General features: G+C 46.5%; 1 protein-coding gene across 1 annotated transcript; it reads left to right on the top strand.

Annotated features, from left to right (window-relative positions):
• Positions 1 to 314: 314 nt before the first annotated feature.
• LOC147748181 (protein S100-A11-like) lies at positions 315 to 882 on the top strand. Its single transcript, XM_086936392.1, has one exon. The coding sequence runs from the start codon at positions 401 to 403 to the stop codon at positions 722 to 724; it is 324 nt and encodes a 107-aa protein (XP_086792518.1). The 5' UTR covers positions 315 to 400; the 3' UTR covers positions 725 to 882.
• The last annotated feature ends 15,478 nt before the right edge of the window (positions 883 to 16,360 follow it).

Below are 16,360 nucleotides of genomic sequence, written 5' to 3' on the forward strand. Positions count from 1 at the left end.
ACCTGCACGGGCAGCGGCTGTGCTGACACCAGGGTTTCACTAGCTTTACTCGTGTGATTTCACAGATTTAGTTTGTAGTACCTTATTGCTTATATGCTGTACTTGCATGTGGTCTAGTGTATTTGCCAAAGAAAGTTTTGGGGTCATCAATTTTTAAAGTTGCTTATGATTTACATTGCTCTAGACTCCTACCACTGAATAGAAATACTATATTCCTTTTTAAAGATTTCGTTGCTTATGAATCAAACTGTTTTAGATTCCTACCTATTGTCATGATTGAAGTTAAAGTTAAAGAGGAATATAGTCCTAATCTGCTGCCTGCAGCTCTCCGCCTGTTGCTCGTTGCTCCAGAGACGCTTCAGACACATACGGCCAGCTCTTTCCAGAACTTTCTTTCACCATGGTACAGATGTGTGTAGACCCGCCTTCACAAATGGAGCGCACCATGGAATACCTGATCACCACTTTTCAGAAATACGCCGGCAAGGAAGGGGACCGCAACAAAATGTCATTCGAGGAGTTTGAGCTTTTTATGAACCAGGAGCTTAAAAGCTTCACCAAGAGTCAGAAAAATCCAAAAGAGACACTGAAGAAAATGATGGCCTCTTTGGACGGTGGTGTTGATGGGAAGAAAGATAATCAGATTGACTTCCAGGAGTTTTTGAGCCTGATTGGCGGTATGATGATTACCTGCCACGAGGCAATAATGAAGGCCAAGCCGTGAACTCCCACACCCAAGCCGCATCACAAGTATGCGCAGACGTACATCACACTATGCTTACACATATATACATTCCATAAAGCCAGGATGCCAGCAGTTGCCTTATTTGTAAAAAAAAAAACATAAAAAAGAGAAAAATAAAGTTTATATTAAATTTTCAACAAAAAAAAAAGAGGAATATAGCGGTGGGCTCAAAAGCTCTAATAAAATGGTGACAGTTGGGGACAAGGGTACCACAAAGTGAAAGAAAAATTAAAACAGAATTACAGGAGTTGGAAATCTCATGTTACGATGGTAACAGCTAACTTGAATCTTCAGTATAAAAGGAGAAGGCTACTTGAAAGAAATCGCTTCCCAAACTTCCCACTAGAGTCTTGGAAACCCTGGAGTTTTTGGAGCCACACTTTGTTCTTCATGTTGCCCTGGATGTCTGCTTCCCTTGCCACTACTACTGGACTTGGGAGTTTGGCAGGTGGGTTTGTATTGTTCTGTAGAGGATCTCAGCATAAAAAGTAATCAGTGTGATTTTTTCTGTTGGTTTATAGATGCCCTTACAGATTATAGGAAATTTAGGCAGAGTAGCTAAGAAAAAAGGTGTTTGCAGACCAGATACGAGATTACTATGAAACAAAGTGATATTACAATCTAGTTTATGATAGTAGTCGAAATAAAACTGATGTTAGATTTTTCTTTTGCAGACCTAAATACGGATGTTGCACTTACCGAAACCTGAAGGATGTGAAGAAGGCCTCACACTACCTACCCCCCTTTCCCTTTGAGTATTTATGATTAACATTGAATTTATGTGGGTCTGGAGTGCCTTTTGAAAGAGCCTTAGGTTATTCATGGTACATCTGCAGAGCAAAGACTTCTGGTAAGTTTCCAGAATTCATCTGACACCTAAAAACAGAAGTACTAAATTTTCTAAAGAGAGCGCTGAATGAAAACTAGATATACAAAAAGTAAAGGATTGTCTCATACAGTATTTAACATATAAACCCTATATGCACCATCATCTGGAGTACACCTCAATAGCTAGGTACTACTCTCCCAGGAGAATCAAGTATACAAACTAAATAATTTGTTATTCAGTTTGAGAGCATTACATATGTGTAAAAATAGGAAAATGACAGTATCCACCACAAATATTGCCCAACAGTGTTTTATTTAGATGATTTTAGAGGTTTTAAACACAATGAAGACCAGGTATGACTTCATTGTGTTCAAAAATGCATTTCAGATATGGAGCGTCTGGCATCTTCTTTGAATTTTATTTTCCATTCTTTAGTTCTATTTCAAATTGATGTTTGCCACTCATCTTTTCTCCATTTTCTCTAATCATATTAGGGTTCTTAAAATGAAGTGGCTGCTCTGACTTAACATTTTCTCTCAAAACTTAGGGCCCGATTCACAGAACTAACTCAAGACAAAATCCTAAACTTACTACCATTTTGGTATTCACAGATGTAAATTATTCATTCTGGTATTCATTACTTTAAAAATGTAGGCATCAAATTTCGATTTTTCCAAACAGTTAACCGAACCCCTAGTGAGCAGTGACCCTAGACAGCTCAGGGCCCAAATATAATGCCTCAGCATAAGTACATTTAATTTTTTTTCCACTTTTTCAAAAACCTGACGGCCTACAAACAGCATAGTAAGAATAAAAAGGAAAAGGAACAGTTCTCAACGACATCAGGGTGGCACACAGCTATTTTTCACATTATAAATTCACCAAAGTGTTTATGTCCAAAATGAATAACAGTAAATTGCTGCACAAAGATTACTTCTTAAAATGAAAGACTAGTATTTGAAACGAAGTGAAATCCGCAAGGGCATGATCAGCAAAATGAATCACTAACCTATAAGTAGTCATCATACCTGATGTTTTCATTCAGTTTTGCAATGACGTCCACATACTAAAGGTTTGAAGTTTCAGCCTTCATCACGACTGAACTTATTGAGTTTATTTATGGCTTTTTTTCTGGACAAAAACAGAAGGCAATACTCCAAAGAACAAGTTACTTACCTTTGATAATGCCTTATCTGGAAAAGACTATTTAGCTGCAGTTTCCTTACATTAGAATAAAACCCAGGCGTCAAACTGGATCTGGAATTCTTTCGTGAGCAGTACCCCTGCGCACCGGTAGGTGGAGTAGTTTGGCTTCATGTAGTATTGCCAGCACCAGAAAAGACATGCTGGGTGACTATATAGGCACCACCCCAGGGTGCTGACATCAGTTTCTTTTAACGGCTCTCCACACCAGAAGCACAGCGCCACGAAGAACACTGACCACTGGTGCATGAAACTAGGGTCCTGAGAGGTAAACAGTCCTTCACTCTGAATCTGTTCGCTGCGCAAGGAGGGTGGATGGGGCAGTTTAGATAGAGTCTTTACCAGATAAGGCATTACCCTAAGTAAGTAACTTGTTTATCTGATAGGACTTCTAGTCACAGATTTCGTACCTCAGAATTGATACCCAAGCAATACATTCCCAGAGGTGGGGCTGCGACCTTGATTAAACTATGAATTCCTGCAGCAACAAACAGTCAAAGTGTCCGTCTTGGTGGACCTGACTTTCCAGGCAGTAGTGTTTCATAAACATGTGCAGGGAAGCCCACATTGCCTCTTGACAGATATCCAGGACAGGTATCCTGCAAGCTAACGCAATGGTGGTAGCCTTGGCTCTGGTGGAATGAGTTTGAAAACCTACAGGAGGTTGCTTTTGGCCAATGCGAAGCAGATTTTGAAGCATAACACTATACATCGTAAGACTGCACCGCCTCTCCATTTTTAGGTCTGACATAACCCACAAATAGTTGACTGTCCACCCGGGACTCTTTTGTGTGGTCAAGGTAGAACAACAATGCTCTTTTTGGGTTCAGCTGATGAAGTCTGTCCTCTTCTTTAGAGGCGTGAAACGGAACGTAAATGGTAGGCAGAGTGATGGACTGGCCTACATCAAAGGGAGTTAACACTTTCGCTAGGAAGATGCCCTAGTCCGAAGATGCAAATTGTTTGGGTAAATGGTAAGGTACGGAGGCTGAGATGACAGTGCCTGTAGCTCACTGCCCTGCAAGCAGATATTATTGCAACTACAATGGCTGTTTTTTACAGTAAGGAGCCTTATAGGACAGTTGTGTAATGGCTCAAAAAGAGCGTGCATCAAAAATGTGAACAATCCATTATGGTCCCACTGTGGCATAATGTAGGGGGCAGGTTGAAACATTTTGGAGGCCTTTCAAAAACCTATGTATGATAGGGGACTTGAAAAGGGATGGCTGATCTGGCAACCACAGGAATGCAGAGATGCCAGAAAGATAGCCTTTGAAGGTGCCCAAAGCAGAGCCTTTTTTTTATATTATTTTTTTATGGCTTCTTATATAGCGCTCGAATCACCGTGAGGCATCTCGGCGCTTGCATTGGGAACCCGTCCTGGCTTTTCCCTGTGAGATAACCCATACAGGGCATCCCCAAGGTGAAAGACAGGCATCCCGCCGCGGGGGGGCCTTTGTGGAGATTAAGCAAGCTAATGCCCAGAGTTGCAGTGTGTGAACCCGTGATTCGAGTAGGCACCGAAGCGAGAATTATCGAGTCCGTGGACATTTGGGCTCAAGACCCTGCCGCATCGGGAATTGAACCCTGGTCCCGGATCTGACCTCTGCCACACTTCTCCTTGGTGGGCCAACATAAGAATAAATAATAGAACCTGGGAAAGGGGTGCAGAAAGAAGGTCAACATATCTGTCTGCACACTGTGCTATAAACTTGCTCCAACAGCAGGTGTGTACAGTTTTGGTGGAGGGATGGCTGGCTGCAAGGATACAATTTCAGGTTCAGGTGGAGAACCCTACACTGTTGCTGCAAAAGAAGATCCTCCTGAAGATGCAGCCTGATCAGAGTACCCAGCTTGGGATACCATTTTCTCAGTGCCCAATCCAGAGTCACTAGAATGACTTGGGCCCAGTCTTTCCTGATCATCTTGAGAACTCTCGGCAGGAGTGGTACTGACGGAAAGGTGTGCAGGAGGCCTGAGCTCCACTGGAGATGCAAAGGGTCTCTGAGTGAGAGCCACCTTGGAAATTCCATCATACAAAACTGCTGACATTGTGCATTCTCAACAGAGGCGAACAGATCCAACCAGAGACCCCGCCAGGTGTTAAACCACCAAGGGTATGCCCTGACGTTCCAGCCAAGTCCAAAGGTCCAGAGCTACACTAGCGTCCACGACCCTACCCCACCCTGTTTGTTGCAATACCACATATCAGTGAGCACTTGAACCAGCATTTCCCTGATTGAAAGAAGAAAGGCCTGCAATTCCAGCTGTATCGCTCAGATCTCCAACAGGTTGATATGGAATCCTGATTCTTCAGGAGACCAGAGTCCTCTGATCTTCACCTCTCCCAGATGGTCGCCCCAGCTCTTTTGCAATGCCCTCTGAGATCTGGACCCTGTTGGAGAGATTCCACTGATGCTGCGCCCACTAGAACTTCAGGTCCCACTGCAAAGCCCTCATATGCCAACGGGCATGTGTCACAAGAAGGATGCAGGAGGCCATGAGGCCTAACAACCTTAGAGCCAGTCTCACCGAAATGCATAGATAAAGTCTGAAACACTGGTATCAAAGCCTGGCTATACTCGACTCACTGCTTCGGAGGATAGGTCCAAAACTGCACTGTGCCCTGAAGAGCTCAGATAAGGGATCATCTGAGAGGAAGTCAGGTGTAACTTTGGCATGTTAATAGTGAACCCCTGTGAGTACAGAAGCTTCTCCGAAGTCTGATGGTGGAAGACGACTACCTGGGGCGAGCCTGCCTTCAACAGCCAATCATCGAGGTACAGAAAAACTGGATCTCTGACCTTCGCAGATGAGCTGGAACCTCGGCAATCATTTTCGTGACTTCCTAGGGGGCACTGGTAAGGCCAAAGTGGAGCACTGCAAATTGAAAGTGCTCTTGGCCTACTGTGAACCTCGGTTAACGCCCATGGGCAGGCAGGACAGGGATGTGAAAATAAGTGTCCTGTAAGCTCAGCAATACTATCCAGTCTCCTAGGTCCAGGACAGACAGGACTTGTACAAACATAAGCATTTTGAATTTCTCCTTTCTCAGGAATAGATTGAGAAGGTGCAGATCCAAAACAGGATGCAGTCCTCTATCCTTTTTGGGCACCTTAAAGCCTTGGCAAAGAGACCTAACACCTCCTGATAAAGCAAGGAGAGGTGGTCCACTGTCAGCTTGTTGCAAGTAGATGGTATGGGTGGTCAAAAAGTGGAGGGAGTATCCCCTTTGGGCTAGCTGCAAAACCTAATGGTCTGATGTTATTGACGTTCAGTGGTGCAGATAATGGCGTATCCTACCCCTACTGGATGCACATGATGGTCGGAGGGCATACTACAGGGATTTGGAGTCTGTGGCTGCTGGGAGAGTTGGAGTGAACTTGCTCGACCTCTGGCTGCTGGTCTCACATGGTCTATGGGAACCACGTCCTCGGCAACAAAAACATTGTGCAGTCTGCGGACCTGGGTGGCTCGGCATGCAGCCTTCTTCCCCATTTGTGGCCAGAGGAGGGGCTGCTAACAGCAACGTGTTAGCAGCCCCTCCTGTGGCCACAAATGGGGAAGAAGGGAGACTGGGGTTGGCGATGGCCCATGGAAGGGACCTAGCTGTATTTCAACTATTCTTGACCCTTGAGTGCAGAGTCCGTCTTTTCTCTCATAAATAGAGAGCCATCAAAGGGCATGTCCATGAATGAGGTTTGGACATCCCAGAAAAGCCAATGCTTCTCAGCCAGGCATGGCACCAAAGGGTACCAACAATGAAATTGCTCTGCCTAGCGAGTCGATCTTATCCAGTCCACATCGTAAGGCGAGCTTGGCTGCGTCCCTCTCATCAGCAATTGCCTAAGTATGGCTTGATCCTCCTCCGAGACCATGGGCAGCACCTGCGCAAACGAGTTCCAGATGTCCGCGGTGTTCACCGATCGCAATGCCTGGCTGGCAGAAGAGAACATCCTCTTCCCAAAGGAATCCAGCCTTTTTTATTCCCTATCCAGTGGGGTGGTAGGGAATGCGCTAGGGTTATTTTGAACATGGAGCCATTGACCACCAAGCTCTCCAGGGTGGGGGTGCTGTGTGAGGAAACTGGCGTACCCTGGGGTGGGGTGATGGCAGTGGGCAATCTTCTAGTGCACAGGAGCCCCTTTTCAGGACCTGGGCCAGGCCCCAAGAAGGACACTTGCAAGGGCTTCATCAAATGGGAGTAATGGCTCTGTTGTGGCAACTCTTGGCTGAAGCAACTCCATCAAGACGATTGTCTTGAATGTCAGTGAGGGCAGTGTAAAGTCCAGGACCTCAGTTGCCCTCCACATCACCAAAGCAAATTAGATGCCCTCCTCCGTAGCAGTAGAGACCAGGCCAGGGTCTGGGAAGGTGTCCAGGCCACTGGCATCCACTAGATCTTCATACCTGGTGTCCTTAGGATCTTTCTGTTTCACAGTCAGAAAGGTCCACAGACCCCTCCCACCCATCACCCAATCCAGGCCTGACATAGTAATAAGGTGCTAGGTCTGATATGGGGAGTCTGCTGCAAGTCAGCGCCAGAGTCGGCATCTGTATCGGAGTCAGGAATGATGATGGGGGTGGCGCCACCCCTGGGCATCAGTGGCATCGGCACTGGAGCGGGCGCTGGGGAAAGTTGAGGTCGCTGGACTGGCACTTCTCTGGATCCATCAACACCTTGCAGCCCAACTGGCACAGAGGGCAAACCCACCGGTAGTAGGGGCTAAGGTGCTCCAGAGGGGTCGGCCGCCCGAATATGAGGTGAATGGACTCATAAAATTCTTTCAGTTAGGCGGGGGTCGCTAAAGCACCTGGTAACTCAGGAATGCGTGGAGACGATCCAGGCACACGTTCCACCACAGAGCTAGGCATTGAGTTTCGATGGCCCAGTGAAGTGACTCATCTGAAGACCTGTGCAGCAATCTCGGAAACCTCTTAGACAAATTATTTTTTCTTGTGGAACTTACTCAATGACTTGGAATGGAATGACGATTGCCGGGTACAACTTCACAAACAATCTTGGGATCTTTCTCAGGACCAAGATATGGAGCATCGCAAGTTGTTCTATGTCAGGCAGCGAAGAGCTTGAGGGACTGCCCCTCAGCACTTTGAGATGCATGGAGCAGCAATCCTCACAAGTCTTGGTGTCCTGGTCTCATCCAAAGACACCAGAGGCAAATTCGCTGACATCTGTTGGTCACAGGCGCGACATAGTTTAAAACTTGCCTTTTTGGTGGACATCCCACACACCAGGAGAGAAAGTCTCAAACACGTCTACAAAAAAAGGTTAAAAAAAGGTCAGTCACAAAGTGACTGAGGATAGCTCTCTCCAAATCTGACTGGTGTGGAAAGAAAAGAACTGACATCAGTGCGCTGGGGTGCTCCCGCACACATCACTTCCAGCATGGATGACGATCACAACACCACGCGGAGCCAAACAATGCCACCTACCGGTACAACGGGGTACTGCTCACCAAAAGCTTCCAGGTCCAGTCTGATGCCTGAGGAATGTTCTAAAGTAAGGAATCTGTGGCTAGACGTCTCTATCAGATATACTGCTACAATCATTGCATGTAAATGTATCTTTCCTGAGATCCTAAAAAAAAAAAGTCTGTCATAAATCGGGCCCTCCTGGGCCCATGTTAGACACCCCTGCTTACTGGATCAAACTCTTGTTTATTCTCTCCACATAACATACCAACAGCTGCACACTGAAAGGGTACGACAGACTAAAGCAGATTTTTTTATCCTGGAGAAGACGTGCCTAAAAAGGAAAGACTAGCTACTAAATATGACTGACTTTTAACTCAGCGAGAAAAAGGCAGATTTAATCAGATCATTGTAAACAACAAAAACACTGTGCAAAATGCCAGTTAGATTTGTATTAATAACACTAAACAAACAATTGCAGATTGGATTTCTGCAAAAGAAATAAGGCCAGTAATCTGATGGGTTCCAGCCAGCTTGTGAGAACATCATAAACATGTTAAACAGTGCTGCCAGCTCCCCATCAGCTGCAATCGACAAACACAGGACTAAAGAATCCTTGAATTAGCACCGACCTTCTGCCATGACTTCAATAGCAAAGAGCCAGATAATCAATTTTCACAAGTCTACAATAAGAACTGAAGCGCGAGCAGGAAAGAGCCAACTGTAAATGGAAAAAAAACCCTATCACACAACACCTCCTTTGAAGATATGGAGAAGTATCATGCATGCGAACAATGTGGAGGGCAGCACTTAGGTTTCAGATTTGAAAAACATGTGATCATTATTGCCGTTTGTATAGAGCCTGTTTTGTCATTAGTATGGGCTTGTAACGCTGTCTCACAATGAATTTGAGTTTTTCATATCACACTGCGGTCTGCGCTGTTCTATGATGACATTTAAAGGGTACTGTATTCTCAGGTCGCGGGTACACACATGGGTAGACGGTGCACACCCACTATTTTCAAGGGGGAGGCTCATCCAACCTAAAAATCTTGGGCCCCACTAAAACATGCTGAATTCGTCCCAGTGTAGTCTTTAGACACTGGGACACTTTCAGCACCGCCTGCACATTGTCTGCTTTCATTCAGAGCAGCAAAGTGCAGGCGGAGAGGGGGGCTTTCTTATTTTAAATTCCTGCTGGCCCAAGACAAAGACTGATGGTAAGGGGCCATATGGCCTCCTTTTGGTAGAGTATCCTGGCTGGGAGCCTCATGCCTAAATGCAATGGAGGGAAAATAAAGGGCACAGCTTAAACCCCTGCACGCAGCCTACTTCCAAACAATGATACACATAGATCTTTTGGTAGGATGGAAAACTTTGGGCGCAGTTTATTAGACTTTGATTTACAGCATGTGGCCCTTCTGAGTTTTTTAAGGGGCTATAAATCATTCTTGACGGGCCTATACATCACTTTAACATTTTTATGACCCATTTGGGGCTATAAATCATTGCTATGAATCAATTTACCATTTTTATGATGCACAATAAATCTGTAAGACCGTAAATCACTTTATGCATCCTTCCGTCAATCATAAATCAACTAGCCATAAATCAGTCAACAGTTTGGGATGAAATTGAGTCTTTGTGTTGGTGTTTCTCCTTTTTTAGGTCTCAGTTAGCCTAGGCTGCGCACATGCACAGTCTCGCTGGCGAGATTTAATGAGATGTAATATCACTAGCGAGGTTAAGCCCCGCCCCTCTTCTCCATTGGCTGGCCTCCTTAACGGTGGCCAGCCATTGGAGAAGAGGTCCTAGTGAGGTTCTCCTTTCTCGCTAAGCCCCGTCCTTTTCAGACTGGTCTACTTGACTTACTTCTGAAGTAAAAGGTTTCTTATCTTCTTTATGGGTCCAGGTGGCCCCATAAAGAAGATAAGGAACCTTTTATGCCAGCAGTAAGTCCGGGCACCCAGTCTGAAAAGGATGGGGCTTACAGACAAAAGGCTGTGTCATGGCGAGCGCTTGTTGTATTACATCCATTCCTCTGTGTGCGTTAAAATGGAAAATGGACCACATTGACAACCCTGCTTTTACGTGCTCCTTCGTCGGTCATTTCGGAATTATATCAATGTCAAGTAACTATCATGGTGAGCGTTTGTTGTATTACATCCATTCCTCTGTGTGCGTTAAAATGGAAAATGGACCACATGAGAACCCCGCTTTTATGTGCTCCTTCGTCGGCCATTTTGAAATTATATAAATGTAAAGTAACTATATCAGAAACAGCACTCATACTACTCATTCAAGACAAATGTTTTCAATATTCAGACTTTGTTATCATTTCCACGTAGTTTTCTAGAAATATCAATCTTAACAGTTTACATCCCAACACGTTATTACTTCATGAGAAAATTTGTTACATCATTAAAAATATTAAACTGCTTGTCTAGTTTCTTGAAACAATACCACTTCAGGTATTGCAACACGTTGCTTTTCCTTGAACAGGTGCCCTTATCATATTAAACTTGGCGTCTCGCGTACGCGCGGCCGAGCAGGGGCTCCATGGCGGGTTGTCATCTCTGTCCTTCTTCTGTTTCTGTGATGAGTGCTGACTGCATGGCAGTCAGGCAGCGCGCAGGGCAACCCCGCCTATGGTGCTATATTGAGGGTCCTTCGGTCTGGACCTGCTTGGTCTGAGAGGAGACAGCAATGGCGGATTACAATACTTACGATGACCGGGCCTACAGCAGCTTTGGAGGCGGTGGAGGGTGAGCTGGACTATCAAGAATAACACCTGTGGTGCGGGAGGGAAAGGCAAGGCGTGGCTGGACGCAAGCAGGAAGTGGGCCGCCACTGGAAGGGCTCCAGGGTGAAATCTGGTCTCACAAGCATGGGCATGGAGCCCCGGGAATTTGGATCAGCAGATCTTTCTGAACTCGCCCCGCATGTATTTTCAGGCAGTTAATATTATCCATGATTAGTGTAGGCTTCCCCCTGACCTCAACGACGCCGCCTCTATGGGCTCAGCCAGGTCCTCATAGTTTCTATCTGGACATTAGTAGATGCAGTGCTGAGGTGGTGTGTGTGTGGCTCTGTGTGTGTGTGGCTCTGTGTGTGTGTGTGGCTCTGAGTCTGTGTGGCTCTGTGTGTGTGTGTGTAACCCTGTGTGTGTGTGTGGCCCTGTGGTGTGTGTGTGTGGCTCTGTGTGTGTGTGTGTGTGTGGCTTTGTGTGTGTGTGGCTCTGTGTTTGTGTGGCTCTGTTTGTGTGTGTGTGGCTCTGAGTGTGTGTGGCTCTGTATGTGTGTGCAGCCCTGTGTGTGTGGCCCTGTGTGTGTGGCTCTGTGTGTGTGTGGCTCTGTGTGTGTGTGGCTGTGTGTGTGTGTGGCTCTGTGTGTGTGTGGCTCTGTGTGTGTGTGTGTGTGTGGCTCTGTGTGTGTGTGTGCGGCTCTGTGTGTGTGTGTGCGGCACTGTGTGTGTGTGTGCAGCTCTGTGTGTGTGTGGGGCATTGTGTGTGTGGCTCTCTGTGTGTGTGGCTCTCTGTGTGTGACTCTCTGTGTGTGTGGCTCGCAGTGCGCGTGGCTCGCAGTGTGTGTGACTCGCAGTGTGTGTGGCTCTCTGTGTGTGTGGCTCGCAGTGTGTGTGGCTCGCAGTGTGTGTGGCTCTGTGTGTGTGTGGCTCTGTGTGTTTGTGGCTCTGAGTGTGTGTGGCTCGCAGTGCGTGTGGCTCTCTGTGTGTGTTGTTCTCTGTGTGCATGGCTCTGTGTGTGTTTGTGTGGGGCTCTGTGTGTGTGTGTGTAGCTCTGTGTGTGTGTGGGGCTCTGTGTGTATGTGTGTGGCTCTGTGTGTATGTGTGTGGCTCTGTGTGTGTGTGTGGCTGTGTGTGTGTGTGTGGCTCTGTATGTGTGTGGCTCAGTGTGTGGGGGCTCTCTGTGTGTGGGGCTCTGTGTGTGTGGGGCTCTGTGTGTGTGTGGGGGGAGCTCTGTGTGTGGGGGAGCTTTGTGTGTGAGTGGGGCTCTGTGTGTGTGTGGGGCTCTGTGTGGCTCCGTGTGTGTGTGTGTGGCTCTGTGCATGTGGCTCTGTGTGTGTGTGTGGCTCTGTGTGTGTGTGTGGCGCTGTTTGTGTGTGGCTCTGTGTGTGTGTAGGGCTCTGTGTGTGTGGGGCTCTGTGTGTGTGGGGGGCTCTGTGTGTGTGGGGGGGCTCTGTGTGTGTGTGGGGCTCTGTTTGTGTGATGCTGTGTGTGTATATGTTTGTGTATGGCATTTGCGAGAGATTAAGCTATTGGCATTGTAAATGACAATGCCATTTATTTATCTGTTTTCCAAACCAACACACAAATTAAAATCCTGTCATTTACAATGCCAATAGCTCTAACTTTTGCAAAGGCGAGACTGTTGCATTGTAATTGCTTTTTGTGTGTGGGGGGGGGGGGGGGTACTCCTGTTTACCCTTGTAGGCTTAACTCGCTACCTTTGATTGTTTGATGTGTCCTGCCCTCTGGCGGACCTGGGCTGCTAACGCCTTGTTTCATGTACCCCCTCCACCGACTGCCTTACCCTACCGAAAGGCATGCCAATATAAGCAGTCCTGCCACCCCGCTGTCTTTGGTGTGGCCCCTCCATCATCCTTATGTTTTTTTCCGCACCTCTGCACTGCTGCCCAGCCGGTGACTTTTTTAGGACCTTTCTTTTAGGTATGGGTGGGTTTTCTTACGATTCGAAGCCTGGCCATGGCGGCTTCCTTTAAACCCCCAAAAAACCCTCAGGGGTGATTTTCAAACTTAAACTCTGCAATCCATTGATTGCCTGAGTTTGTGCCCTGTTTCTCCCGTTTGGCAGTTCCTGCACCCCTTGTCTCCCCTCTCAGAAGTTAGAAAAATAACAATTTAAATACCACTATTTTATTTTATTCCGTTTATAGCTCTACTCATTCCAATGCAGGGTGTCAGAGCACTTTATATCATATGTAAACAGTATACATCAACAATAAATCAAATGTGTGTGTAAATTAATGTACAGGATTTGTTACATAAAACAGTGAGGAATAAACGTTGTAGGAGTCACATGCCCTTCATAGCTCACTGTGCTATATTAGAAGGATTGCAATTTATGAACTGCATGTAACAAAAGGATCTTTATGTTAAAAAATTAACACATTTACCTAGCTACATAAAATAAAAACCTGTCATCTGCAAGTTACAAGATGTGCTTTGCAGAAGATATACTAACCCTCTCTGCTAGTTTGACTCAAACTAGGACTAAACAAAACACGGATCTCGCCAGCAAATGTATTAAACTCCAGAGTTATCTTACCATTATTATTATTCCCTGAGATTTACTGGGCACACAAAGATCTCTGCAGAAGATTTCCTAATCCCATAAAATATTTTAAAATGTAGACTTTGCAACCAATTAAGCAGAACATATTCACGGCTACATTTCTCCTTGCTGCCAATTTTTTTGTGAAAGAGTTTAAAAAAACATACATCTCTAATTTGAGGACCAGAATTTTTGTCGGGAGTCGCCACTTTTTGTCACAACCCTAGCACAAAATCTCACATGTTAAATCTCATAATGCACTCAATGTGCTCGCCCTAGAACTGCTAAATATATGTGTAAGGTGTTAAGATCTGATGTCACTTCTTGTGATGTCACTTCCTGTGACGCCACTAAGCTGAATTTCACAACAATATATAGTCATTTTACCCTGGCCTAAATGCGCCTCTATGCTCTTGGGGCTTCTACTACTCCTTGGTGCATTATACAAAGAGGTCTACTAGTGGTAAAAAAGGGCCCCCATAAAGTGAATTTACTTGTAGTCTAGTAGTACCACAGGGGTTTGGCTAATATGTTGCCAGGACCGACTCCAACCCCTACCCCTTCGAGGGGCACCTTCTCTTGTCCTGCCAATACATTTTTTTATCTCGCCCACATAAAGAATAATTCATGTCTGAACCAATGGTATGCAGATCATGAACAAAGACTTAGGGGACCATTAGGATAGCGGGCGGATCGCCCCCGCTGGGCCGGCGGAAGCCACCGCTGGCCCAGCAAGGGCGATCCGCCCGCCATCCATGCCTGATTGACCTCCTGCCATATCAATATGGCTGGGAGTCAATCAGGCGGACCTAAAGACCGTCCGCAACTTTTCCACCAGTCAACTCGTTGACCGGTCGGAAAAGGGTCACAATATGGTGGCGGTGTCTACAAGACACTGCCATCCATATTATGATGCATACGGAGATTCGCCTTTCTATGGCGTCGTTGCCGCCATGGAAAGGCATGCGGTGTCTGCTGTTGGGGGCTCGTTCCAGGTACCTATGGGGTGGGGGGGTTTGAGGTGCACATTGGGGGTACCTATGGTACCCACCCACATTGCCATGCCCTACATGGCAGGCACCACGTGGTGCCTGTCATGTCGTGCAAGGCAATGATGTGCGTACTCCTATTGCATTGCGGGCCAGTCTGCAGCCAGCAGATCCACCCGCAATGTAATAGGCCCAGGATGCGCTTGCCAGTGTGACGGGTGCATCATAATATGCATTGCGGGACAGCTGCAACTTTGGCGGTCGGTCCCTGGCTCCGTTGCGATGGCGGGCGGAATGGACCCCATAGGCTCTCCTAAAAGAGGCACAATTGGCACTCAACAGCACTCACATTCACTATTGTTTCAAGTTTAAATGCTGCTCTGACAAATTTGAAGCACATTCTCACGGAGCTCACGCAAAATTTGAAAACTATACACTTTAGCTGACACCTCAACAAACCCATCCCATGAAACGAAATGAAATAGATTTGTACTTGTAAAGCACACTTATACCCCAACCGGGATTTCCTGGCGCTGTACGCATACCGCTGTGGAACCCTTCCTGGCTTTTCCCTGTGAAATGTCCACTCCTGGGCACCCCCAAGGTGAAGCCAGGCATCCCAGTGCTGTTGGGACCGTTGTGGAGATTAAGCAAGTTATTTCCCAGAGTTGCAGAGCGGGACCCATGATTGGAATAGGCACTGGGGCGAGAATTATCAGGTCCGAAGAAACTGAGCCCAAGACCCGCCGAGGCGAGAATTGAACTCTGGTCCCGGGCCAGACCTCTATATCAGGGTCTGCCGCTCTAGCCATTGAGCGACACTTCTCCACATCCATTCTCTATAAGATTTGGTCTTACTAGTAGGCTGTGAAGCCTCAATAGGAGGTGCAGAAAAAAAATACAGAAATGATAAATACTAAAAAGGATTTATTACAGGTGGTGTCTCTGAAAAATGAATAGAGCTGGGTCAAACTCAATCACATGTTGGGATATTCGTCCATTATATTGTCCCTCAACATGCGGCTGAATTAGTCTGAACTCATCCTCATTTTCATTGTTACCATCCTGTTATAAAATCACCCTCTGTTCCAAGCAGATTTTAAAATCATTCCTATTTGTGCCTTTTCCTCATTTCCTAACATGTGGTGGACACTGTCACTGCCTCAAGAGATTTAAATGCACCATGCCTTGCCTTTAAATAATTATTAGAGAGCAACTACAAGCCCCATGTAAAATTATGTTTATATTCTATTATATTTAAGCTCCTTACACTGCATATGAACTCTGCCATCTGTGAGTCTACCCTGCCAAGTGGTGCCACACCAGTCCTGGACCCTTGGGAATGGGCCTACGGTGCTTGACAGTGGAACCAAAACATCTTCTCTGCTGAGCGATGCATTCCCAAGCAGAACAGATGCATCTCTGCAGCAGAGCGGAGCATTCCTGAGCAGAACGGATGCATCGCCGCTGCTGCGTGGATTGGACACGTCGCAAAGACCAGCATCGTCCGCAACTGTCTTCATAACTGATGCATCGCTAGACAGAGTAACACACCCACAGTCTAGTTCTTCACATCTCTCATAGATGGCAGTTTCGACAATGACAACGGACTTCGCACCGCAGTCTTTCCGTTCCTCAGAACCCATGCATTGCCAGCTGCGCCGTCGCTGACACAACAGGACCTTGCACCGCAGCCTTGCCAATCTTGGACCCGATGCATGGCTTTGGCTGAGCGGCGCCTCTTTGAAATGGATACACGCACCGCTCCGCAGCCAGGATTTAAAGTACTATGTTCAGCAGGCTGAACTGGGTCCCTGTAGCCGGCCCCCAATCCATCGTGGTCAGCTACT

This window comes from Lissotriton vulgaris, chromosome 1_1, assembly GCF_964263255.1.
Source record: "Lissotriton vulgaris chromosome 1_1, aLisVul1.2, whole genome shotgun sequence".
In the NCBI taxonomy this organism is placed as follows: Eukaryota; Metazoa; Chordata; class Amphibia; order Caudata; family Salamandridae; genus Lissotriton; species Lissotriton vulgaris.